This window comes from Mucor mucedo (assembly GCF_025094135.1).
Source record: "Mucor mucedo strain NRRL 3635 chromosome Unknown EV154scaffold_41, whole genome shotgun sequence".
Taxonomy (NCBI): domain Eukaryota; kingdom Fungi; phylum Mucoromycota; class Mucoromycetes; order Mucorales; family Mucoraceae; genus Mucor; species Mucor mucedo.
This window is the reverse complement of record NW_026252325.1, coordinates 134626-156326: the sequence shown is the minus strand read 5'-3', so window position 1 is coordinate 156326 and position 21701 is coordinate 134626. Positions and strand designations below refer to the sequence as shown.

Below are 21701 nucleotides of genomic sequence, written 5' to 3'. Positions count from 1 at the left end.
TGAAGGTGTTAGTATATACTTGATTAACTTGTAGTTTTACAAATCTTACATCGTTTTTGGGGCTGTTATCCAAATCAGCAGGCATAGGAGGTTCAGCTTCAGCGGAGGAGTTATCAACAGTGGGGGCTGTGTGCTTGAAGGCTTCCAGCTGTTTAATTAAGGCTTTTGCCTCATCCACCGATCTACCATAGTTTGATTTCTGACCAACCTCTTCTCCATCTCCTACTTGTTGGTTCATGCGAACTAAATCTGATTGAAGATATGAAATCTGTGAAAGAATATCTGACTGAGAAATAGTTTCTTTTGCATCAGCTGGTTCCTATAACAAAGAAGAAGAAAAAAAAAGGGCGCATTAACACCTTTTTGCTTAACTACTGAAGATAAGTGTTTTACTTTGGCCTTTTCCATTTCATCGTTTAATTCTTGCACTTCAAACATGAGACGGCGTAACTTTTGTAAAGGAGTTTCGTCGAGAGACAGGTCCTTGGGCAAAATTTCATATTCACTGGTTTCCATGGCAGGAGGACGTCTAACATAGGTGCGGTACATGGCCTTCTTTCTTCGAGTTAAACGATCCGAAAAGTCTGTTTATCGTGTTAGTGTACTCAGTTATGTACCATGTGTATATATAGTACCAATATCAGTAGAGTCAACAATGCTGCTTTTGAATCTGTTTGCTGCATCTTTTACAGAAACACGAGATTTAACTACACTCTCATTATCGTCATCATCACTCGACTACAAACTTACATTGTAAGCATTACTTTATAAAAAAACACGTATGAGTTTTCTATAAAAAAAAAAGTTGGTACCTGGTTTTCAAAAGACACAATGGGAGCATTCTCGTTCGAATCAGGTGTTTCGTAAACATCTGGTTGATCATCCTAAGTATTATGTAATAAATGTGCCATTAGATAAAAAAATTTCAAGCGTATCAAGAGTAACAAGCTTACAATATCAGGTAAAGTCGAATATTTGGAAGCCATTGTTTACAATAAAAGGAACAACAACAAAAAAAAGAAAACAAATTTTATTATTTTTAGTGTTTGTGCACAAACAGAGAAATAGTTAATTTCCAGCTCCACGTGATCTGATTTTGGATTTTAGGTACTCATTCTCCTGTCTTAAACGATGTATCTCTCGTTTATACTCTGTGACTAGGCTTAATTCATGTTTGACTTGGTTTAGTATCTCCTTTTGTTTGGCTAATTTGGATCTTAGGACCCCAACGAGTCGTGTCAGGCATGATAATTGAAACTATGTTTATATCCGTCAATTAAAAAAACGTCAGTTTTTTTCGGTATTTGTACTAGGAGACTTATTACATTGACGATATTTTCAGAATCATTCATCAAGGTCTTTACTGGTTTCAAAAATCCCGCTCCATTGTAAGGTGTCTTTTATACGAAACAGATATAAGCATACTTCTTAAGGGAGTAGCAAACCTTTACCTGATCACCTATTAATGCAAATTTGCAAGGCTTTTTGCAGATTGGACAGACGCGGTTATGTCGATGATAACATGGTCCGCAAATGACATGACCACATTCTGTCATATAATCCCATTCTGTCAGCCCATTTCCACAATAATCACATATATCGTCCATTCTTTTTTTTGTTTACAACCTTTATTTTATAAAGAAAGCTAAAAAAAAAAAAGAAGTAATCCATTCTAATAAGAAATATAAAAAAAAAAAGAGGTGAGTTTTGTTGAAGGAGGGACGGGCAAATTTACATAAAGAGGAGAGGGATAATCTAGTTGTTGACAGAGTATTTGTAACTAATGAAAGATTGTTAGTATGAACGATGATACTCCCTTACTTGTGGACTTACCCGCATTTTTTACAGTTATAAAAGACAGTTTGACCTTCATCAGCAGAACGCAATTGCATGGTGTGATATTCCATCTCATGATGTCCACAGTTAGGACACTTTTCTTGAATCTAAATAGATATCTTAGAAACCCGTGTACTCTCTCTCTCTCTCTCTCTCTCTCTATCTCTTACCATGGCTCTTGCTTGGACGTTTTCTTTGCTTTGTTGCACTGTGTGACGTTTAGACTTTAATTTGGATTGGAAAGAACGCTCTGAAGAAGTGGTGATAACTTCTGTTGCCTCAACACCTAATATTATCTCTTTAAGCTAAAGTTTCGAAAAAATATATGCGTCCGTTCTTACCGGCAGTTCTGAAAGCACAGCTACATTGGTTACATAATAAGATATCGTCCTCATTGCCAGCCATGTCTAAAAGGTTGCCACATTCGGGGCAAAAGGTAAGGGAACCAATGATATTATCTGCGGTCGACATTATGTATTTTTATTTTATGAATTGTTGTGAAAGAAGAAGAAAAAAAAAACGCTGTACCTTCCATATTAAAAAAAAAAATAGACGTGGTGGCTTAATTTTGTAAAATGGTCACAATTAGGTAACCTGTTTTTTTTATTCTTCATCACTCTCATCAGAGTCTTCTTCGGATTCTTCCTCAGCTTCCTGTAACCATTCAATAAATTTGGCAGCCTTCTCTCTCACCTTTAATTCGGCAGCGTTAGCCTTGGAAAGATCGGAAGAGAACCATTTCTGGATAGCGTCTTCTTCAAGCACGTCGGTATTATAAAGTAATTGTAAAGCACCCGAGAAAATCTTGCTTAAATGTTCGTGTGCGGCAGAATGCTTTTGAAGCAATTGTAACACATGTAATTGATCCTCTGCGGAATGGGTCATCTTTCCGATCAAAGGGGCCCATTTTGTCAAAACTGTCTTCATGCTGGAGATAGAGTTATTACGATCAATATGATCAAAGATGATGGGGATCATCACCTCTCTAATATCTGTATAAGATCCATTACTGGACATACGTAAACCAGTGACTTCTAATGCAGCTGTGTAAACCGTATGGTTCTCATCAATAGATCTTTCAATCGTTTGAGAAATTTCCTTTTTAAATTCGTCCGTCTTTTTAGCCATGCTAGTTTCAAGTGCCCATGATCCATTGATTGATCCAATATCATCATCATCACTATCTGATTCTCCTACTTCACTAGCACTGTCTGTAACATCTCCATCATCGAGAACAAGATCAGCCATATCGAAAGCTACATTGATACATTAATTAGTAATATTACTATCGCGCTTAATAATGCATGCTTACATAATGATCCCAACTTTATATTACGAACATCAACTTCATCATCATCAGAGCGAATTGTCCAAGAGTAAACAGGTTCATGATCTCCTGTGAGTACGTGTTGACGCTCCTCTTCATCATCTTCCTCGTCACTGCTTTCATCGAATGTGCTATTCTTGGGTTGAGGTAAGAGACTTAATCTAGAGTATTTAGGAATAGTAGCATTAGGACCAATTGTCACATTGAGAGAGATCAAACAGCCTTGAGCAATCTTGGTATTTTCCAAGATGTTGGCATGATGAGCAATGATACTCTTTTTGACAGTACAATTGTCAGAAATGGTGACATTATCCCAAAGGAAAGCTCCCTCCAATACGACATTATCACCGATGGTACAATTGTTACCGATAATGGAGTTACCGATACGTGTATTTTCACCAATCACGGTGTTTGATCCAATTTGAACATTTTCATCAATGATACAAGACCTTGAAAGGACAACGTTCATGGATTTATAAATGTTTCCTCTGGTGAATTCGTAATCGTCGCCAGATTTCAAGTTGGTCTCGGGTACGATGGGGAAAGCCCAACGGTTCAACATGTGGTTACTGATGGTACTATAGAGTTGCTCGTTTTGAACACGAGCTACATATGGCTCAGCTACAAGCTTGGTGTAGATGGTTTTACCCAAAATATCCGAGGTCAAGATACCGTGCACGAAATCTGCACGCAAACGCTGCCAATCGAAATTCTCGGTGAAAAGTGCTGGAACTTCGACAGAACAAATGTCAAGGTAGGGATCGACGAGGTCGTTACGGAATTCAATTTGAGGTCTATTTTCAAAAATTTCGGGTGAAATCTCCATACGATGCTTGCGGGGTAGCGAAACAACAGATTCGTAATACACACATTGTTGGGTGATGGGATCCATTACAAACACACTATTGGCATCCTTTGCTCTTTTTTTTTTGTATAAACATGTCAGATCCTTATTATGATTACTCTAATATGTCTATCTTACCTGGCAGTATGAGTACGAGAAGCCTCCTTGAGAACCATAGTCATGATCGAATTCTTGTCGGTCTTCTTGCGTGCACGATGTTCTTCAAGCACCTTGTCCAATTTGATGTTTGAAATTAATTCACCAGAGGTTAAAATAAAGTCGCTTGAAATCAATTGACGAGCGTCCAGTTCACGAATAGCGTCACCCACAGACATGCACTCGGGTGTAGGTACAATTTTTACTGAAAGTCTAGAGGTAGGCTTCATCCAATCCGAATTTCTATTCAATTGAATTAATTTTTTGTTTGTAAGTTCATTTAATACTTCGTATGATACAAAAAAAAAAAAGACTTACTCAAAGTAACTCTTAATGGCATCAATGTGAGTTGTACAAACAATCAAAACTTCAAAAATATCAACAGTTGCCAATAATTCTAATGTATATTCAATCAAGGGAATGTTACAAAGAGGCATAAGACACTACAAAAAAAATCTGTCAATGAATACACACAAGGACACTGGAAGGTTTCTTACTCTGGGTAATTCATGAGAAATAGGAAGAAATTGATCTTCAAATGAGTCAGTCAAGATAACAGCTTGGAAAGGCTCTTCTGCCTCTTCATTCTCATTATTCACTTTCTTTTGTTTAGGTGGCATTTTTTTTTTATATGTATGTTCAATAAAGTGTCTGGTTCGCGAAACAGCTGGCTCCAACTTCTCTTAAAAGGCACCAAGAAAAAAAAAAAAAAAAGTGACTGCTCACTCACAATATGATCTTGATACATGGTCAAAGACTGCATGATTGTGCACCTTTGCTTTTCAAGGATAGTTAAACTTGTGAGCTTTTACCGCAAGAAAAAAGTATGATAATATAAAAGGTAGTTGCTTGGTATCTCCAATGGGCATTGTAGCGTTCCGACGAAAGTTTAAAGTGGTGGGTAGACCCAGAGCAAATAATCATGAGGGTTTAATGTAGGCAGTGTTTTCCCTTTCGCAATTAAAGAATGGAAACATTATATTCACAATGGCTTGAAAATTCCATTTGTTTATTATTAAACTTCTTGTTAGTAAATGATTAATTGAATATGTATAAATAAAAATGGCTATCCTAGTATACAATCGGATGTGTATAATTCAACAGGATTCCGGTCACAGCCAAATATAGCAGAACGATTCCATTGCGATACACAGAGTTCAATAGAAGGGATAATGTTTGTTTGTTTCCACCTGATATATCCTCTATTTTCTATCGAAAAGGCAGGTGAAAACTCTTGGATAGATCCCATGGCATCAGCTGCATTCTGTAGGGAGCATCGAGGACACTTTGTTTGACAGGTGAAAAACTCTTTTTGTGCTAACTCATAAGAAGTTGTGTTCATCTCTGTCATAAAGTTAAACAATGTCTTTCGATATCCTTGGCAGGCATCAGCACATTCTTTTATTTGACGCGCAACATCTGCTGGCATCAGCTCGTCGGTATCGTCAGCCCATACGGTGTTTAATTTGAAGAATAAAATGAGGATAATAAACCTGCTGGAAGGTAGCATAAGTGCTAAAAGAGAATGATTATAACTATCTACGAAATAATGTTATTACAACTTTCAATAAGGCCTATATATATATATAAATATATACACGTATTTATTAGTAATAAGAAAGAAATATATATTTTTGTGAAAAAGTACAATCAAAAGTAAGTATTTATGTACTACAACGCATAAAAAGTTAAATTGTGATATTTATCCCTTGTTTCCTCTGTTTCCAGCACCCTTTGGATTGGCCTCAACAAATTCATCCCATTGTCTCTTCTTCATTGTGTCAGCATCATGAGCTTCATAATCATTATCATCCATTGGTGGTTTTTCGGGTTGTTCACCACTATGATAATGAAATTGTTACACAAAGAATTCGTTTTCATTATGTCAGATAACTTACCCTCCCTCAATGATATTTCCTCTTGCCTTTTCCTGCTCCAAATATTCATCAATCGACATTGTTGGTAAATTATGTCCATAGCCAAACACTTGACTCTTCATTTGTTCTCGTTTGTTCATGATCACAAATGGTTGTAAAGGTCTACCTTCTTTACTCAACATGGGCTTATCCTTGCCCCAAGTAGGTCTATTTAACACAGGTTCACGGTTATCAAGTGCGGTCGAAGTACCTGTCTTTTCCATCATTTCACGCATAATTTCCATTTCTTTCACCATGACAAATTCTTGTTCTATGGCATGCCAATTCTCCAAGGCTCTCAAGGTTTCCAACTCGATCAAAGCTTCCACCCATTCACGCTCTACCTCTTCCACATCACGATCCTCGTCATCTTTTTTACCAGCCACACCATCAAGTTGGGCACGTAACTGTTGGATCTGGCTTTTGACAGCTCTTTCACGCTTGAAACGTGCAATCTTTTGATCACGCTGTTGAGCAGCAGGAACAGAAGGTGACTTGCCCTTGTTATGGCTCAACTGCTCGATAATGACTGAATCTTCTTTGCGAATCAAGCCGTGATCTTGACATGTACTTATGAAGCGCTGAATATATTCCTATAAGAAGACAGTAGTTAATAACACTTTTTTTTTTTTGAATGCCAACTGACTAATCCATCTTTACTCTTGACTTTTCGAGAATCTTGCTGCGATCGATGTCTTTGCCAGACACCTTCAGGGTCAAGTCACCCAGGTAAGCTGGTATTAACAAAAACTTTAAGTCGTTTGTGTTGATTTCATCAAAGATTTCATTGTCACTAAAGATGTTGAGTTGAGCAACAAGTGCATCCGCGCGACTAAGACGTTGAATAGCATCAGCTACTTTGGCTTGGTATTCAGGATCGATGCTAGATAAAGAAGTATCTTCCAACTCGGTGAGAATAGTCTGTCCTGTACTGAATAATTTTCCAAGCGATAAACCGTCTAAAGCACTCATTTGTTATAAAGGAAAAAAGAAAAGAAGGTGTGCGAGCAAAATAAAAATAAAATCCACATTTTATATAAAAAGTCTTGTACACCACAAATGAGAAATATTTGAATATCTTACAAATATCTAGTTTTTCCGGGAAGGAAGGATTGCACACTGGAAATGGCCACCTTTGCGCTTCTTAGCAGAGGTAACCCAAGACCTGCAAAAGTTGTAAGCTATTTTTAAATGGAGGTTTCATCCTCAGATAGCAACAAGCTATCATGTTTTAGAATACTGTTTCAATACCAATATGAATAGTCCAAATACCAAACATAATGTGCGTTTTGTAACAACTTATTGACATCCTGACATGAAAGAAGTCACGTTATTGGGGATAAGAAACTTATAACTCTGCGTGTTTTTTTATTTTTTATTTATTTTTTCTTCTTGTTTTTCAAAGCTTTACCAATGGATCCTTTGTCACTTCTTCGTGAGTCGACTATTAACAACAAACCAGTGGTTCTTCTTGATGCTGACGGTGCGTCCGTTCCCAACATCTCTGATGCCAAGAATATCCAGTTTAATGGCGATACCATCTTTCCTCGTGACACGCCAACGAATTTCAAAAAGACCACCGCGGCCGAGAACGAGACATACGCTTTGGAGACCTTAATTTTCTTGGTACAAAACGCACAACTTGATAACTCAGCCTATTTCAAAGAATGCCGTAACCGTCAAATTGAACATGTTTCCATTGTCGATAGAAGAAAAATTCTTGATTACCTAACGGGTAAAGTCGACCAATCTCCAAACGTCATTCAAGCCAACAACACTGGTAAGTTTTCATTAAAAAACTCACCTGTCGGCATTTGTTTTAAATATTTGTATATAAACTTACAGAAAAGCGACCAAGAGACGACGTCACTTCAACCGAATCATCCATCAAAAAAGCTAAAGTCACACCTTTGAAATCAGACGATTCCATTTTTATTGTGAAGCAAGTAGTTTCGCGTGAACGTGAGATCTTGACTCTCTCTTCCGTCTTAAGAGGCAACAAGAACTTTACCCACGCTATTAATTTAGCCCAACAATTAGTATTAAAGAAGGAAGTACCTGTCGCTCGCCTCAATACGCAAAAATCTGGTCTTCCTGCAGCCCACAAACCTAGTTCGGCTGTACCTGCTAAATCTGCAGCAGCTGTAAAGAGCCAGAAGCTATCCAGCAAGGATAAGATTCCTCTCATCATTGTACCCGCTGCACCCACCGCCAAATTTACATTATATAATATTAAGCAATTCTTGGAGGATCAAAAGTAATGTTATAATTTAGTGTGAACATAGTGCGCTAGAGAAACTTACTTTTTTTACTTTGTCGGTAGATATGAGGACTCGCAGGCATTAAGAGATGAAGGTCGTAAAAAGCCAGAGAGAGTCACAGTTGAACGCAAGAAGCCCAACGGTCAATCTGTACCTTATCATGTAGTGGATTCGGTTGCTCACTTTAAACAAAGTGATTGGGATCGTGTTTGCTGTGTATTTGTTGCAGGTCAATTATGGCAATTTAAGGGTTGGAAATGGGAAAAACCTGTGGAATTATTTAGTAATGGTAAATTTGCGGAAGAAAAAAAACATCTGTGGAAAATATCTATCTTTTACTGAATATACTTTTTTTTTTTTTTCAGTCAAGGGATTTTATCCAAAATGGACTAGTGATAAAATCACGGCACCTGCTTCAGAATGGGCAGTATCCGAAATGAATGTAAGTGTTTTTAATGAATTAGGATTAGGTAAAACATTATTAAAGAAACATGTGGATATAGATTCATCGACACAAAAGACATATGGACAAAGCAGCTGTTTCACAGTTCTGGGATGCCTTGGACAGTTACAATGCTACCCACAAACAGTATCTCAATTTCTAATTCCATTTTATTTATCTCTTTCTTCCTCTCTTTTGTCAAAAAAAAATACATTTATATCACCATCACATAATAAAATGCGTATTATGTCGACTTTAATAAGCACTGAACAACGATCTATCAAATCTGAGCATTTACTGTTCATTGAATAGTTAAAGGAGAGAACCAAGAATAAGTCTGCTATTCTGTCAGTTTGATAAAGAATTGTATAATACTTAGTTTGTAGTTGTCACTTGTTTTCGACTTTCGCTCTGAAGGCTGTTGTGATACCAATGACTTAAGTTTGCATTCATGAGTGCGACACTATATGTTTAAGCTTCAAATAGAAATGCGAAAAAAAGACTTGTTGGAAATAGCCGATGGCGCACGTAATCGGCGTGAGGTTTACAGAAAACTCAGAAAGGTGAATAAAATACGAGGGGATTCATCTCAACACAAAACTCTGCTTGTCACTATTTTATTTTTCATTTAGTATAGGTAAAACTTACCAGAAGAAGAGACTGAAGTTTATCGATGGTGTAATAAGACTTGTTTATACTATATTTTGCATTCTATCCCGGAGAAGTGAGAGTGTGGCACCATTTACTTCTTAAAATATTCTGTCTCGCTTGCTCACAATCCATTCAAAGATTGATAGATTAATTAAAGTCAAATTTCTTATTACCGAATATTCTATTATGGCTCATAAAATTTAACATAATGACCGTAGTTACGCTATAAAGAAACAGAGCAATCGTAATTGGTGCTCGAGAAACAATGCAGTATAGTTCTTACTTTGATCGCTGCTATAATTCCGGGAATGCGACAGAGACCAAGTGATACCATTGTTACTCATATTCAAGTAACCTTCAAGTTGTTTTTTTTTGGCGAGCTTTGTTTCGGTGAGCGTGGCATATATAAAAAACTAAGCACCATATAGACCTCCTTCTCTTTAAAGCATTGCTTTCCCCTATCCAAGTTCAAAAAAGTAAGGGAATGCGCAGATACGACTAATCTTGTATGCGAAGATATTTGTCGGGGTTAAGAAAGACAAGGTTGCTCAGACTGTTTGGCAAAAAAAAAAGGGCAACTCTCTTTCTTTCCAACTTAAAAATGGCAGCTCGCTTACCCAATTTAATACCTCCCTTCCGATTTACAATTGTAGAAGAAAACCTCTTTCGAGGGGGATATCCTAAACCACGCAACATTCGTTTTTTAAAGAGGTAAAGAAAAAGCAATGACACGATGAGGCGCCCTTTTTTTGACAAGATCATTAACTATGGTTATAGATTAAGACTAAAGACCATACTTTCCTTGATTCCAGATAAAATTATGCCAGAAATGCAACACTTTTGTGACGAGAATAATATCCAGCTACTTCATTTAAATGTAGACAAGATGAAGGAAGACAATATCCCATTAACGTACAACAAGACCATTATGGCACTGGAAGTATGTCCCTTATAAAATTTATCAGCCTTCTGGTATACTAATCTGACAACACAGCTCATGATAGATCCTGCTAATCATCCATTGTACATTCACTGTTTGGATGGTGCCGATGTCACTGGGTTAGTGATCGCCTGTTTGCGTAAGTTACAAATGTGGAGCAATTCAAGTGCTATGAGTGAGTTTGCACGTAGCTTAAACTCGAGCGTTGTCACTAGTGAGGAATTCGAATTCATTGAGAACTTCAAGAACTTTGATGTTACGATCCCCATGACACTACCCTCCTGGTTATGGACGGGCCAAGTGAGTTTTAGAAAGCACGCGACACTCAGGCTGAAATTTTTAAATCCGGAAATGATGACAGAGGAAGAACGAGAGTTAAAGGATCTAAAAGAGAAGAAAGAAAAGGAGAAGGAAGATTATTATAAAAAGAGAAAGAATGGTAAGACACTACTCAAAGGTGTTATATACACATCTAACATGTCACTGTGTATGTATATAGATCTTTTGGATAATCTATTTGATCCCAATACACCTAGACATCGTGCAAGTCCAACCACGGCAAATACCAACAATAACAACACACCTCTGCCCTCCACGCCTGGAACGGATGATGAGTTTACAACGAATGCGTCATCGACACATGTAACCGAGAAACACAAGGTAGATTCGGATGCCAAAGATCCTTATCTAGTGGATGTGGATGTGGATGTGGATGGGGTGATGATGGATGGTCTTGATCAAGTAGAATATATGAATCGTAATGCAGGCAATTCATCGAACAGTAGGTTTTACGCTGGTGATGATGATGATATAATGGAAGATGGGGATGAATATGAAGGTACAAGGTTTACTACAGAACCCATCAGTCGAACATTAGAAGCTTTAGCCTTAGAAGGTCTGACTGAATTTTAAAAAAAATATAAATGCTTTTTTATTTTATTTTTTTGCATGATTTTTTGCTGATAAAAAAAACTTCAGTTTCTCGGGTGGGGAATGTGAATAATGAAACTTGGTGAGTATTATAAATAAATGTAAAGGGGATGTGTGCAAGTGTGTGTAAAAGTGTGAGTATTTAGTGAAAAAAAAATTATCCACTGCACATGAGACAAGCATCTTCATTATCTATAGAACATTGTAATTGTGCCAATCTCTTTTGTTCTGCTGCATCCACAGTGATTTCGTTCTCTTCCAATGACATGGTTTTAAGAGCCAATTGATCAACCGTAAACTAATTATAGAAATGAGTACAAAGGGATTAAATATGAATAAACCTTTTTTTTTTTTTTACCTTGATAGCATCAACAGCAGGTCTTGATCGTAAATAGTACATGCCTGTCTTCAGTCCCTTCTTCCAAGCATAGAAATGCATTGAGGTCAATTTACCATAATTGGGTTCAGCTGAGAACAAGTTCATGGATTGCGATTGATCAATGAAAGCTGCTCTATCTGCAGCCATATCAATAATGGTTCTTTGTGAGATTTCCCAGACAGTCTTGTAAAGCTTCTTTAAATCATCAGGAATATTGGGGATTTCTTGGATACTACCACCATGGGCAATCATCATGTTTTTCACATTCTCGTTCCACAAACCAAGCTTAACAAGATCTGTTAATAAATGTTGGTTTACCACTTGGAATTCACCACTTTGGACACGACGGGTATAGATATTACTGGTGTAGGGCTCGAAACATTCATTGTTGCCCAAGATTTGACTGGTACTGGCAGTAGGCATAGGAGCCAACAAAAGTGAGTTACGCACACCATATTTTTTGATATTCGCTCTTAAGGTGGTCCAGTCGAAACGATCTGAGCCCTCTACTTTCCACATGTCGTGTTGAAGGATACCTTGGCTGATGGGAGAGCCAGGGTAGGTCTCATAGGGACCATTTTCTCTGGCCATTTCACAAGAGGCCGTTAAGGAAGCAAAATAGATTGCTTCGAAGATATCCTTGTTTAATTGAGCAGCTTCGGCAGAATCAAAGGGATATCCCATCAAGATGAAAGCGTCTGCAAGACCTTGGACACCGAGACCAATGGGACGGTGACGCATATTACTGTTACGTGCTTCCTCCACAGGGTAATAATTAACATCAATGACCTTATTTAAGTTACGTGTCACAACCTTTGCAACCTCATGAAGCTTTTCGAAATCAAATGTCTGTGTTTCCACATTGACAAACTTTGGTAACGCAAGTGAGGCTAAATTACATACTGCAACTTCATCAGGAGAAGTGAACTCCATAATTTCTAAATGAAGTATGTCTCAGCAACTACATTTTACCCCCGTTACACATATAAAAAAGCCTTATTACCTGTACATAAGTTGGATGAAGTGATGGTTCCCAAGTTCTTTTGATTGGACTTTTCATTACAAGCATCTAAAAATCCAAGTATTAGTAGTCACATCCAAGAAAAAAAAAGATTTTTTTTTCTAGTTTACCTTTATAACACATGTAAGGCATACCAGTTTCGATTTGAGCTTCCATGATAGCAAACCAAAGCTTTTGAGCATCAATAGTCTTTCTGGCTTTTCCTTCTTGCTCATAACGCGTATAGAGGGCATTGAATTTTTCGCCATAAGTATCACACAAACCAGGGGCTTCATTAGGACAGAATAAGGACCAAGATCCATTTTCTTCCACCCGTTGCATGAACAAATCAGGCACCCAGAGGCCTAAGAACAAATCACGTGCACGCATCTCCTCGGCACCACTATTCTTTCTTAACTCTAAGAAATCAAAGACATCAACGTGCCAAGGTTCCAGGTACATGGCGAAGTTACCGTTACGTTTACCTCCACCTTGTGTCACAAAACGAGCAGTGTCGTTAAAGACACGCAACATGGGAACGATACCGTTGGAAGTACCATTGGTGCCCGCAATATATGAGCCTGAGGCACGTACCTTTTGGAAGGAAACACCTACACCGCCTGCGGCTTTGGAGATACGAGCACATGTACTCAAAGTATCATAAATACCTTCAATACTATCTTCACGCATTTGCACCAGGAAACAACTGGATAATTGGGGCTTGGGTGTACCTGCATTGAATAAGGTAGGTGTGGCATGTGTGAAGTACTTGGAAGACATGAGCTCATAGGTCTTGAAAGCGCTGACGAGATCGTTACCATGGATACCAATAGCAACACGCATAATCATATATTGAGGACGTTCGACGATCTTGCCGTTGATCTTGAAAAGGTAACTACGTTCCAAAGTTTTGAAACCAAAGAAATTGAAATCATAATCTCTGTCACTGACAATGACCGAATCGATTTTATCAGCGTTGGCCATGACAGTGTCATAGAGGGCTTTGGAGATGAGAGGATTGGGTTGCTTCAAGATAGGATGTTCGTGGTGATAGAGCTTGTGGATGACCGTGCTGAACTTGGGGTCTGTTTCTTTCTGGAGGTTGGAAATAACAATACGAGCAGCGAGGACAGCAAAATCAGGATGACCGGTGGTCATATAAGCTGCTGTTTCTGCAGCAAGATTATCCAATTCCACGGTAGTGATGCCTTGATACACGCCAGACACTACTTTTTGAGAAATCTCTGCGGCACTAACAAATTCTTCATTTAATCCATAACATAACTTGGCGATACGTGAAGTAATCTTGTCAAATAAGACTCGTTCTTTGCTTCCGTCTATATTGTCATATCATTATTTAGCAGTATGTCTATTTATTCCTTCATTTTCGTATATTACCTCTTTTAACCACGAACATAATCTTTGTAAAGAAAAGTACTTTATAGAAGAAAGAAAAAGAGGAGAGAAAAAAAAAGGAAAACGATCACGTCGCGGTTTTATAAAAAAAAATAGTAGATTGAAAAAAAAACAATTAGCGACGCGCTTTTTGACGTCACGTCTTTCAATACATGCGTGTTCTCAGGGCGCAACAAGCTGGAATTAAATGGTAAAGTAGTGGCATTTCAATTGATTCATCCCTTGCCCTCCTTTCAGGGTTACGTATAATTTGAAAATGTGGGCTAAATAGACTGTATTTGCAAAGAGTTGACTAAGGTATGTTGTCAGATATATAACAAATGCCGGTGGATGGATTATCTAATTATACGCTCCAAGGCTGTTTGTCCAACTGGCTTGTTTGTAATGTTGTCTCTCTGTAACCTCCCCCTCTCTCTCCTTACTAAGACTACAGGTCCTATGTCTCTTTTCTCGTCCTTGTTCCCATATCAACCGAATTGATTTACTCACTTTTTTTCTATGGAAATAAAATACGCAAATAAGAACTTGTGTAACGATGTCCAATAAATGTGATGTGTTTGCATGACAATGACATAAGAAAAGTAGTTTAAATTGCTTAATGGATTGGATATAGGTTATTTATAATTGGTGTTAGCGCTAAAACCACAAGGATCCATCTTAAGATAACTTAAACAATGGATGTGTGTCTTCAAAAAGAAGAAGAATTGAGTAAAGTATGACATGTCTATAGATGTGTTTGGTGGTACAAGTTTTAGAAGTATAGGATTTTCCAACCATTTACTCATTTAAGATGATCTGTAAAAAAAGGTATGGTTTTGCTTACAATAAAACTATGAGCGAGCTCTTTACACCAATTGTTTTTTTCCAAATAACTGAATATTTTGATCATTTTAATTACGGATTTTGTTGCCAGCTGCCTCTATTTAGTTTACCTTTATTATACAAATTGCTAAAGACAAGAGGTTTCCTTATCAAGACACAAGGAACAAAAATGGCATATTTGTTCAAAAAAAGAGAGAAACGTACCACAATGATTTCCACCTTAAAATTAATTGATCAATTTAGCACAATGGTTACCAACTCAAGCGCTCGAATTGATCGTGTTTCCATCGCACACAGTAATAAGAGATACATGATAGGAGGTATATTTCATTTTGCATGGTATTACACATTTATTTGATATGCCAGCTATCTTTTTTGATAAAAGAAAAACGTGTTTTTTAAAAAGAATTATTGTAGAAGTAGAGATAAGTATGAATCTGTCCTTATCAAGTCTTTATCATAAATCCAACTATTTGGTAAGAGTAATAGGACGGTAACAAACATTGGAACCCTTATAGATGCCTTGCTCAAGGAACAAATCACTTGAGCTGAAACCTACAGTAATATGAGGCCAGAAGGACTTAAAAAATAAAAGCATTAGATACGTTTTTGTCTACACTGCAATAAAAAACAATGATGTGTTACCTGAGGGTCAAAGAGAGCAGTATTACCACCTTTTTTGGCGTACAATTGAAAGATTTTTTCACGGATCTTGATAAGTTCTGGAGCCTTAACAAGAATTTGATAGACAACCTTTTGAACACCCCCAAAGAGTACGTCTTCTTTACCGAGACAGATGGGAGTGACTTTACTGTCCTGGATCTTACTTTGACGAGCAAAGGTATTGATCTGATCAAAAGTCACACCGGCGGTAGCAAGTACAGCGAATTCGGGAGGAGAGATAACGGTTACATGAGATTCACCTCTAGTGATCAAAGGGATCTCTGTTGAGTTGAACGTGTCAAAGACAGGCTTGATATATTGAAAATCGAAGTTCATTCCCAACCAAGATGCGTTTCCTACACAAATGTTAATTTTTTGTATTTGTTTATGTTTGGAATAGTGTACCTGCAGGATGTTCAATAAAAGGCACATTCTTAGGCGAAAAGAGCTTTCGAGATACTTGGATGGGTAATCCTAAACATGTAATGAGTTTTAAAGAAAAAAAAGGTACGCCCCCTTGTTCCTATGTTTACCCTTCCAGTCAACGCCTAAAGGAGTCTTGTGGTGGACTTGGTAAGAAGAAAGATCCACAGCAGAGGCTAACCCGCAAGCAGCAGCAAAAACAAGAGCAATCTTCATAATGTGATGTGTGTTAAAAATTAAAAGGTAATTAAGAAAGATACAAAAAGGAAAAGTAAACCGTACTTATACACAGTGGATGTTTTCTAAATGGTAAAATGTGACAGTAATTTGTCCGCTGACCAATCAAACTAGCAAGCAACTCAAACAATGCCTTTTGTGAAAGCTTTTGGTGATCAGCTGAGCGAAAAAGAAAGCCCGCCCTTTTTTTTCTTTCTTTCTTTACAATGCGAATTCTACTCTACATTGCAACCTTCATTAGTCTGGTTTTTGCTTCGAGCGACTACTTTGATATTTTGGATAGTGAGTTTGAGCAGACAGTAAAGGGAAAGACTCGAACGTTTTACATTACTGCGGAAGAAGAGATTTGGGATTATGCCAGTCAAAGTGCTTCTGCAGCCAACGTGCCAGGTATAAATAACTTAAATAGATAGTTTGTATTATAGCTGGTATTAAATATAACCAGATAAGCATATTATTGGTACAAGGTACTACAAGGCCCTTTATCATGAATACGATGCTAGCTTTCGAGAGAGAAAAGCACGATTTCATTGGCAAGGAAATATGGGTCCTATATTAAGAGCACAAGTGGGTGACACCATCCAAATTCATTTCTGGAATCGGGCCAAACAAAATTATACAATGCATCCACATGTAAATAAACACAAAGTTGGTATACATTTTGAATAATTAGTAACTCTGTTTTCTAGGGAGTATTTTACCAATTTGAAATGGAAGGTGCCATATTCAAAGGTTCTTATGAAAGTGCAGTTGTGCTTCCAAATCACAACTATACATATACATGGCAGGTCTTACCGAGAGCAGGACCAGGACCTGCAGACGGTGACTCGATAGCGTGGGGGTATCATTCTCATGTGAAAGAAACCGATTTGTAAGTAGATATTTTTAACTGATATGAAGTAGGGATGCTAATTCGTATTATAAGATATGCTGGGTTGTATGGTGCTATCGTTATTTACAAGCCTGGTAAATTGTCGCACGATGATATCGTGACATCTGTATTTGGTAAGGCACAAAAAAAAAAAAAAAAAAAAAAATAGGGAAAGAGGATTACCTAACCTTGAGTAGTGGCGGATGAAAACTTGTCGCCTTATTTGAGTCGTACAATGTCAAGCTTATACCCGCAATTTGACCACAACAAATTTGACAAGAACCAGGTATACGGAGCCAATCAGTTTGATACAATCAACGGGCTGGTAAGATCCAACCCCAGTGATTTAAGGATTAAGGGCGAAGTGGATTGGCATTTGCTTGGATGGGGAACCTATTGGGATGTGCAGTACATACGATGGGAACATGGACAAGTATGGTGGGGGGAGCCTGTGACAGAGATGCGATTAATGCCTGCCTCTTTCTATACGGTGACAGTTCAAGTTGACACACCAGGCACCTATGATTTTGGGTCATCTTCCATGAATATGGAATACACTGTTCTCGAGTAAAGTAGGCGCTAAACTTATTAAACTCGTACCCTTGCGCGAGACCGGTTTTTTTTATATCATTCAGAACGGTTGCTTTTACGAAAATTTTATACCCCTTGACCAAGACATAAATCATACTTTTTAAAAAAACGAATAGCACAAAGCCGAAAACGATTGATCCTTCATGTCTAGAAATTTTTGCCTTTTTGAAATAAGAGAAATGGCACAATAAAGTATCTTGTTGATTTTTTTAAAAAAAAAAACTCATTTTCAAGCCATCGATAGGAATAGCAAGGAAAGTAGTAGAGAACACCTGGGTTGGATTTATAAATGGGGAAAAACTAACGCATATTTCATATTAACTAATTTAAAATGTAGTACGGCGCGGCCAAATATAAGGCTGCTCACCACCTTGAAAATAACAACGAGCTGTGTTTGGCATTATTTAGTATAGTTCTGCTCACAATCGCCATGTAATAACCTCAATCGGCCCATGGTTCTCATATACAGCCTTTTGAAACAGTCCAAATTATCAGCAAGTATAAATATGGGACTTTATAAAAAAAGAGATGAAACCCTACTTTTTATACCAGACTCGCAAGTTCAAATAAATAAGTCCCAGGTTTATACTTCAACTACAACATTGTTCACTGATGGAATAGCAGGTTGGTGAGGGAGGGTTTCAGAAAACGTATCGTTCCATGCTGTCCGTGCTGTCCGTGCTGTCCGTGCTATACGTGCTATACGTGCTATACGTGCTATACGTGCTATACGTGCTATCCGTGCTAAACGTGCTAAACGTGCCATCAGTGCTATCCGTGCTATACGTGCTATACGTGCTATCCGTTCTATCCGTTCTATCCGTGCTATACGTGCTATACGTGCTATACGTGCTATCATACGTGCTATCATACGTGCTGTCATACGTGCTATCATACGTGCTATCCGTAGTATCCGTAGTATCCGTAGTGTTATCCATATTTTTTTTTCTTTACATTTTGATCGAATATTCTCTGGAAATAGTGTAATGCATGCTGTTGCTAAAACATTGATTGGTTGCTTGTATGTAAGCCAAAGGCTATGCAGATGGTTTTATAATAAGTAAAAGCTCTGGCATTATGGGTGATTAAATAAACCCTGATCTAAACCAGCTCTTATTTATCAGTTGATATAAAAAACTCGATTCACACTCTTTTCCCTTCGCACATTAAGATCCTTTCTTTTGTGCGAGGGAAAGTTAATACATAATGTTTTTTGTTACATGCAAGAAACACTAAAACATTTTGTCTTTTTTTAAAAAAACAGAGACATATTCCAATTTTTGCGATACTACGGCTGAGGCCGATCTTCTTTATATAATGAAGACCTCTCTGTTACCCGTTGTAGGCATTGTAAGCCTCCATCAATCTCCACTGTGATAAGGCAAAAAATGGAAATGTCTAGAACTCCGTATTTTTTTCAAAGTATATTTTCAACATTATTCTTTAACATTACGTGATGTTTTACACATACGTTTTTACGTTGATTGATATGCCATATCGTCTAATCGATTTCTGTTTGCTACTACTGGAACGCAGATATACAACTACCAAGTTCCGATTTGTTTGGGGGGTTTTTGCCAGTGTTTCTATTTTAAGTAAAGGCCCAAACATTATGGATGATAAAATAGACAAATGAAATCATCTTGACATAAGCTTGTTTATCAGCCTATAAATAAAGCTGGTTCACACACTTTATTCTTCTCCTTTTTCTTTTCCCTTGACATATTTTTTTTCTATCGTAAATGAAAGTAACGGATAACGTAAAAAGGTTAGTTAGTAATTGACTCTTGTTTCTTTCAAAAGACGCTAAATTGAAAAGATATACTACGATATTGTGGCTGCGGCTAGTCTTTGCTATAGGAGGGCGACCTCCTAGGCAGGGTTCTTGGGTTTTCGGAACTCACGGACTGTGAATAGCTGGGATTGGACTGCAAATAGTTGTAATCATACCGGCCTGCTGGTCTTAACAAGAGTTTCTGGGTAAATCAAAATACGTAAGATAACAAATGATCGCGTGACTAAAAAAAAAAGATTTAAAAAAATTAGGGAGAACGTTTACACCTACGTCTCTTTTTTTTTTTTTTTTTCACCGTACTTTTTTTAAGCACGTCTTGTCTTAATACCATGACTAAAGAAATAGAAAGTGCTGAAGAAAGTAGTAGTAAGTAAAAACATTTGTAACGTCTTTTTTTCTTCTTCTTTTCTTTAACTGGTTCTGTTTTGTAGTGTTTAATGATGTACTTACGTTTAAATTACACAACAATCAATTACCAGGCAAAGACCAATTTAGCAAAGAAATGTTAAAAACACAAGAGGTGATGGATATTGTTGTCGGTGGGCTGTTAAATGTCCCAAAAGGAACTTATACGTCGGCTGAAACAGAATGGCACAACAGTTCAAAAAGCGATATCCTCTACAAACCTCGGTTGGCAGCCCAAAGCTCACTTCCCCCCGTACTTGTAGAGGTACAACTGACGGTGAACGAACCGTTTATGCAACGTGTGGTTAGCTACGCCCAAAATGCCATGAACACATACAAGCTTTATCCCATAGTGCTCATTTTCTGCATTGATCGCGTTTCTCCGGCCCAGCTCGCTACCAAGTTCAAAACGAGTGACCAAAAGCCTTGGATGGCATCGCTCGAGACAACTGATTTCTGGGCTAAAAGCTGTTACATCGTGTCCAAACTAACTTTAGAAAGTGACAGTTCCACAAGCCAGCTCACACCACTCCAAGCTTTAGCATCGTTCTTGATCGAAGGCTCCCCGACCTTACATGCACATTCACACGCAGATAATGATACTATCAAACAGCTGTATCAGATTGCCATGACCGTCTCAAAAAGTCAAGTTCAAAGCGATAATGATTTATCAAATGTGGTAGACATCATTTGCTTCAACAACGAAAAATTGCTCAAGAAAGCCCATGATGCATTATTTGGTGTAACTGGAACTTCCAAGGCAAAACTGGCCATTGAAAGGGCACTAGTTTTTAATGCAGCGGCAAAGAGAAAGTATTGCCAAAACCTAAACTCGGATTCAGACTCATCCTTGGAACCATTACCAAAATTGAAGGGAAAGACAAGTGAAATTCGTGGTAACCGAAAACAAGATGATCTCGAATTTGTGATTGGTTACAAAAGGGATTTAATAGGAAAGATGGACTGGAAGAAATGCCTGTCAATTGGCCATGAAAAAAAACTATGCCAAACTTACTCCACCGGTGAATCACTGAGACGATTCTTTTATAATGCTACCAAAAAATGATTTCTTTCATGTTGCTTTTGCAGCCAATCTAATATTGGTATCACGCATGTTAATACATCTCCTACAAATACCCTTAATTTTTTCTTAAATATTGCTTGATTTGACAACTTCATATTTGGTGCTCATTATAATATCTAACACGGATAGCACGGTTAGCACAGTCGGTGTTGTAGCCAATAATAATTCGGCTTGCTGTTACACAGGATAGGATCTTTCATATAAATACTTTCTCATTTTCAATAAATATTTTTTAGTTCTGTCTTTACCTAAATTTGGGATTTATCTTCTAATTGATACCTTTAAACTATTACCTGCAGTTTACGAAAAGTTGAAGGATTTATCTACGGTATGTCTACTCCACCTAATACGTTGGTGGCTTTGTATATCTCTTCTTCAGATAGCTTTTCCTGGGGCTTTACTCAGTGATATATCATTTAAAATTTCTTTCCAGACGTATGCCTCCTAGACTTCACGGTTTCTATTTTAAGTAAAGACACTTTTTTCTTCCCTTTTCTTTTCTTTAGTGTATATATATATAAATGGTGAGTGTATACCCATTCACGTATAGCATTATCTTTACGAAAAAAAACTTGGGATTTTGAAGCGTAACTTTATCGTTCTTGGTACGGTTCATTGCCTGCTTTAAAGAAAAAAACTAAAATTATTTCCCAGTTGTATGATATAAAGATCAGCAGATAGCAAAATGCCTGTTTAAACATTTGTTCTAGAA

The 21701-nt window shown here is 37.5% G+C and overlaps 12 protein-coding genes across 12 annotated transcripts; 4 read left to right on the top strand and 8 right to left on the bottom strand.

The window, feature by feature from the left end:
- Window positions 1-243: 243 nt before the first annotated feature.
- On the bottom strand, window positions 244-986 carry EV154DRAFT_420080 (Dynamitin-domain-containing protein; the record flags this gene model as incomplete). The annotated part of the gene is made up of 4 exons (XM_051595937.1): window positions 244-584; window positions 636-738; window positions 813-884; window positions 954-986. The coding sequence occupies 4 exons, from the start codon at window positions 984-986 to the stop codon at window positions 244-246; spliced, it is 549 nt and encodes a 182-aa protein (XP_051458055.1).
- Window positions 987-1068: 82 nt separating this feature from the next.
- On the bottom strand, window positions 1069-1607 carry EV154DRAFT_602345 (uncharacterized protein; the record flags this gene model as incomplete). Its single annotated transcript, XM_051607281.1, has 3 exons — window positions 1069-1257; window positions 1326-1397; window positions 1452-1607. The coding sequence occupies 3 exons, from the start codon at window positions 1605-1607 to the stop codon at window positions 1069-1071; spliced, it is 417 nt and encodes a 138-aa protein (XP_051458054.1).
- EV154DRAFT_543613 (uncharacterized protein) lies at window positions 1602-2332 on the bottom strand. Its single transcript, XM_051604560.1, has 4 exons — window positions 2178-2332; window positions 2007-2122; window positions 1834-1943; window positions 1602-1780 (listed from the first exon to the last, which is right to left on the bottom strand). Exons 1-4 carry the CDS (start codon window positions 2305-2307, stop codon window positions 1756-1758), a joined length of 381 nt encoding a protein of 126 aa, XP_051458053.1. The 5' UTR covers window positions 2308-2332; the 3' UTR covers window positions 1602-1755.
- EV154DRAFT_507380 (uncharacterized protein) lies at window positions 2333-4981 on the bottom strand. The gene is made up of 5 exons (XM_051601415.1): window positions 4661-4981; window positions 4482-4606; window positions 4146-4406; window positions 3149-4083; window positions 2333-3092 (listed from the first exon to the last, which is right to left on the bottom strand). The coding sequence occupies exons 1-5, from the start codon at window positions 4781-4783 to the stop codon at window positions 2440-2442; spliced, it is 2097 nt and encodes a 698-aa protein (XP_051458052.1). The 5' UTR covers window positions 4784-4981; the 3' UTR covers window positions 2333-2439.
- A 248-nt stretch (window positions 4982-5229) lies between these two features.
- Window positions 5230-5673, bottom strand: EV154DRAFT_481067 (uncharacterized protein; the record flags this gene model as incomplete). The annotated part of the gene is made up of 1 exon (XM_051598369.1): window positions 5230-5673. The coding sequence occupies one exon, from the start codon at window positions 5671-5673 to the stop codon at window positions 5230-5232; it is 444 nt and encodes a 147-aa protein (XP_051458051.1).
- Window positions 5674-5744: 71 nt separating this feature from the next.
- EV154DRAFT_507377 (TAP42-like protein) lies at window positions 5745-7162 on the bottom strand. Its single transcript, XM_051601414.1, has 3 exons — window positions 6740-7162; window positions 6062-6672; window positions 5745-6004 (listed from the first exon to the last, which is right to left on the bottom strand). Exons 1-3 carry the CDS (start codon window positions 7049-7051, stop codon window positions 5866-5868), a joined length of 1062 nt encoding a protein of 353 aa, XP_051458050.1. The 5' UTR covers window positions 7052-7162; the 3' UTR covers window positions 5745-5865.
- Window positions 7163-7416: 254 nt separating this feature from the next.
- On the top strand, window positions 7417-9039 carry EV154DRAFT_463892 (RNA pol II accessory factor, Cdc73 family-domain-containing protein). The gene is made up of 5 exons (XM_051597646.1): window positions 7417-7859; window positions 7925-8336; window positions 8403-8629; window positions 8706-8782; window positions 8844-9039. Exons 1-5 carry the CDS (start codon window positions 7493-7495, stop codon window positions 8943-8945), a joined length of 1185 nt encoding a protein of 394 aa, XP_051458049.1. The 5' UTR covers window positions 7417-7492; the 3' UTR covers window positions 8946-9039.
- A 968-nt stretch (window positions 9040-10007) lies between these two features.
- Window positions 10008-11285, top strand: EV154DRAFT_602339 (tyrosine phosphatase family-domain-containing protein; the record flags this gene model as incomplete). Its single annotated transcript, XM_051607280.1, has 4 exons — window positions 10008-10144; window positions 10211-10373; window positions 10428-10812; window positions 10873-11285. The coding sequence occupies exons 1-4, from the start codon at window positions 10035-10037 to the stop codon at window positions 11283-11285; spliced, it is 1071 nt and encodes a 356-aa protein (XP_051458048.1). The 5' UTR covers window positions 10008-10034.
- Window positions 11277-14130, bottom strand: EV154DRAFT_442763 (ribonucleotide reductase). The gene is made up of 5 exons (XM_051597002.1): window positions 14081-14130; window positions 12814-14019; window positions 12686-12751; window positions 11662-12620; window positions 11277-11601 (listed from the first exon to the last, which is right to left on the bottom strand). Exons 1-5 carry the CDS (start codon window positions 14097-14099, stop codon window positions 11461-11463), a joined length of 2391 nt encoding a protein of 796 aa, XP_051458047.1. The 5' UTR covers window positions 14100-14130; the 3' UTR covers window positions 11277-11460.
- Window positions 14131-15459: 1329 nt separating this feature from the next.
- Window positions 15460-15919, bottom strand: EV154DRAFT_420097 (uncharacterized protein; the record flags this gene model as incomplete). Its single annotated transcript, XM_051595938.1, has 2 exons — window positions 15460-15500; window positions 15595-15919. The coding sequence occupies 2 exons, from the start codon at window positions 15917-15919 to the stop codon at window positions 15460-15462; spliced, it is 366 nt and encodes a 121-aa protein (XP_051458046.1).
- A 374-nt stretch (window positions 15920-16293) lies between these two features.
- Window positions 16294-18025, top strand: EV154DRAFT_218134 (Cupredoxin). Its single transcript, XM_051594408.1, has 5 exons — window positions 16294-16633; window positions 16689-16876; window positions 16933-17114; window positions 17169-17248; window positions 17312-18025. The coding sequence occupies exons 1-5, from the start codon at window positions 16450-16452 to the stop codon at window positions 17683-17685; spliced, it is 1008 nt and encodes a 335-aa protein (XP_051458045.1). The 5' UTR covers window positions 16294-16449; the 3' UTR covers window positions 17686-18025.
- Window positions 18026-19608: 1583 nt separating this feature from the next.
- On the top strand, window positions 19609-21242 carry EV154DRAFT_507367 (uncharacterized protein). Its single transcript, XM_051601413.1, has 3 exons — window positions 19609-19685; window positions 19752-19866; window positions 19932-21242. The coding sequence occupies exons 2-3, from the start codon at window positions 19830-19832 to the stop codon at window positions 20969-20971; spliced, it is 1077 nt and encodes a 358-aa protein (XP_051458044.1). The 5' UTR covers window positions 19609-19685; window positions 19752-19829; the 3' UTR covers window positions 20972-21242.
- The last annotated feature ends 459 nt before the right edge of the window (window positions 21243-21701 follow it).

What these genes read in the sequence shown, in the direction of transcription:
- EV154DRAFT_543613 (XM_051604560.1), bottom strand. Translation starts at nt 2,307, where the DNA reads ATGTCGACCGCAGATAATATCATTGGTTCCCTTACCTTTTGCCCCGAA. An exon ending in ACGTCCAAGCAAGAGCCATG is followed by an intron (nt 1,944 to 2,006) that starts GTAAGAGATAGA and finishes ATATCTATTTAG; the next exon opens with ATTCAAGAAAAGTGTCCTAA. An exon ending in TATAACTGTAAAAAATGCGG is followed by an intron (nt 1,781 to 1,833) that starts GTAAGTCCACAA and finishes ATCTTTCATTAG; the next exon opens with TTACAAATACTCTGTCAACA.
- EV154DRAFT_507380 (XM_051601415.1), bottom strand. Translation starts at nt 4,783, where the DNA reads ATGCCACCTAAACAAAAGAAAGTGAATAATGAGAATGAAGAGGCAGAA. An exon ending in TTTCTCATGAATTACCCAGA is followed by an intron (nt 4,607 to 4,660) that starts GTAAGAAACCTT and finishes TTTTTTTTGTAG; the next exon opens with TGTCTTATGCCTCTTTGTAA. An exon ending in TATAAAGTTGGGATCATTAT is followed by an intron (nt 3,093 to 3,148) that starts GTAAGCATGCAT and finishes GTATCAATGTAG; the next exon opens with CTTTCGATATGGCTGATCTT.
- EV154DRAFT_507377 (XM_051601414.1), bottom strand. Translation starts at nt 7,051, where the DNA reads ATGAGTGCTTTAGACGGTTTATCGCTTGGAAAATTATTCAGTACAGGA. An exon ending in AGATTCTCGAAAAGTCAAGA is followed by an intron (nt 6,673 to 6,739) that starts GTAAAGATGGAT and finishes GTCTTCTTATAG; the next exon opens with GAATATATTCAGCGCTTCAT. An exon ending in GGAAATATCATTGAGGGAGG is followed by an intron (nt 6,005 to 6,061) that starts GTAAGTTATCTG and finishes TCATTATCATAG; the next exon opens with TGGTGAACAACCCGAAAAAC.
- EV154DRAFT_463892 (XM_051597646.1), top strand. Translation starts at nt 7,493, where the DNA reads ATGGATCCTTTGTCACTTCTTCGTGAGTCGACTATTAACAACAAACCA. An exon ending in CATTCAAGCCAACAACACTG is followed by an intron (nt 7,860 to 7,924) that starts GTAAGTTTTCAT and finishes ATAAACTTACAG; the next exon opens with AAAAGCGACCAAGAGACGAC. An exon ending in TGTGGAATTATTTAGTAATG is followed by an intron (nt 8,630 to 8,705) that starts GTAAATTTGCGG and finishes TTTTTTTTTCAG; the next exon opens with TCAAGGGATTTTATCCAAAA.
- EV154DRAFT_442763 (XM_051597002.1), bottom strand. An exon ending in GCCTTACATGTGTTATAAAG is followed by an intron (nt 12,752 to 12,813) that starts GTAAACTAGAAA and finishes TTGGATTTTTAG; the next exon opens with ATGCTTGTAATGAAAAGTCC. An exon ending in CTGCTGTTGATGCTATCAAG is followed by an intron (nt 11,602 to 11,661) that starts GTAAAAAAAAAA and finishes TTCTATAATTAG; the next exon opens with TTTACGGTTGATCAATTGGC.
- EV154DRAFT_218134 (XM_051594408.1), top strand. Translation starts at nt 16,450, where the DNA reads ATGCGAATTCTACTCTACATTGCAACCTTCATTAGTCTGGTTTTTGCT. An exon ending in ATTATACAATGCATCCACAT is followed by an intron (nt 16,877 to 16,932) that starts GTAAATAAACAC and finishes TCTGTTTTCTAG; the next exon opens with GGAGTATTTTACCAATTTGA. An exon ending in TATCGTGACATCTGTATTTG is followed by an intron (nt 17,249 to 17,311) that starts GTAAGGCACAAA and finishes AACCTTGAGTAG; the next exon opens with TGGCGGATGAAAACTTGTCG.
- EV154DRAFT_507367 (XM_051601413.1), top strand. Translation starts at nt 19,830, where the DNA reads ATGACTAAAGAAATAGAAAGTGCTGAAGAAAGTAGTA. An exon ending in AAGTGCTGAAGAAAGTAGTA is followed by an intron (nt 19,867 to 19,931) that starts GTAAGTAAAAAC and finishes TCTGTTTTGTAG; the next exon opens with TGTTTAATGATGTACTTACG.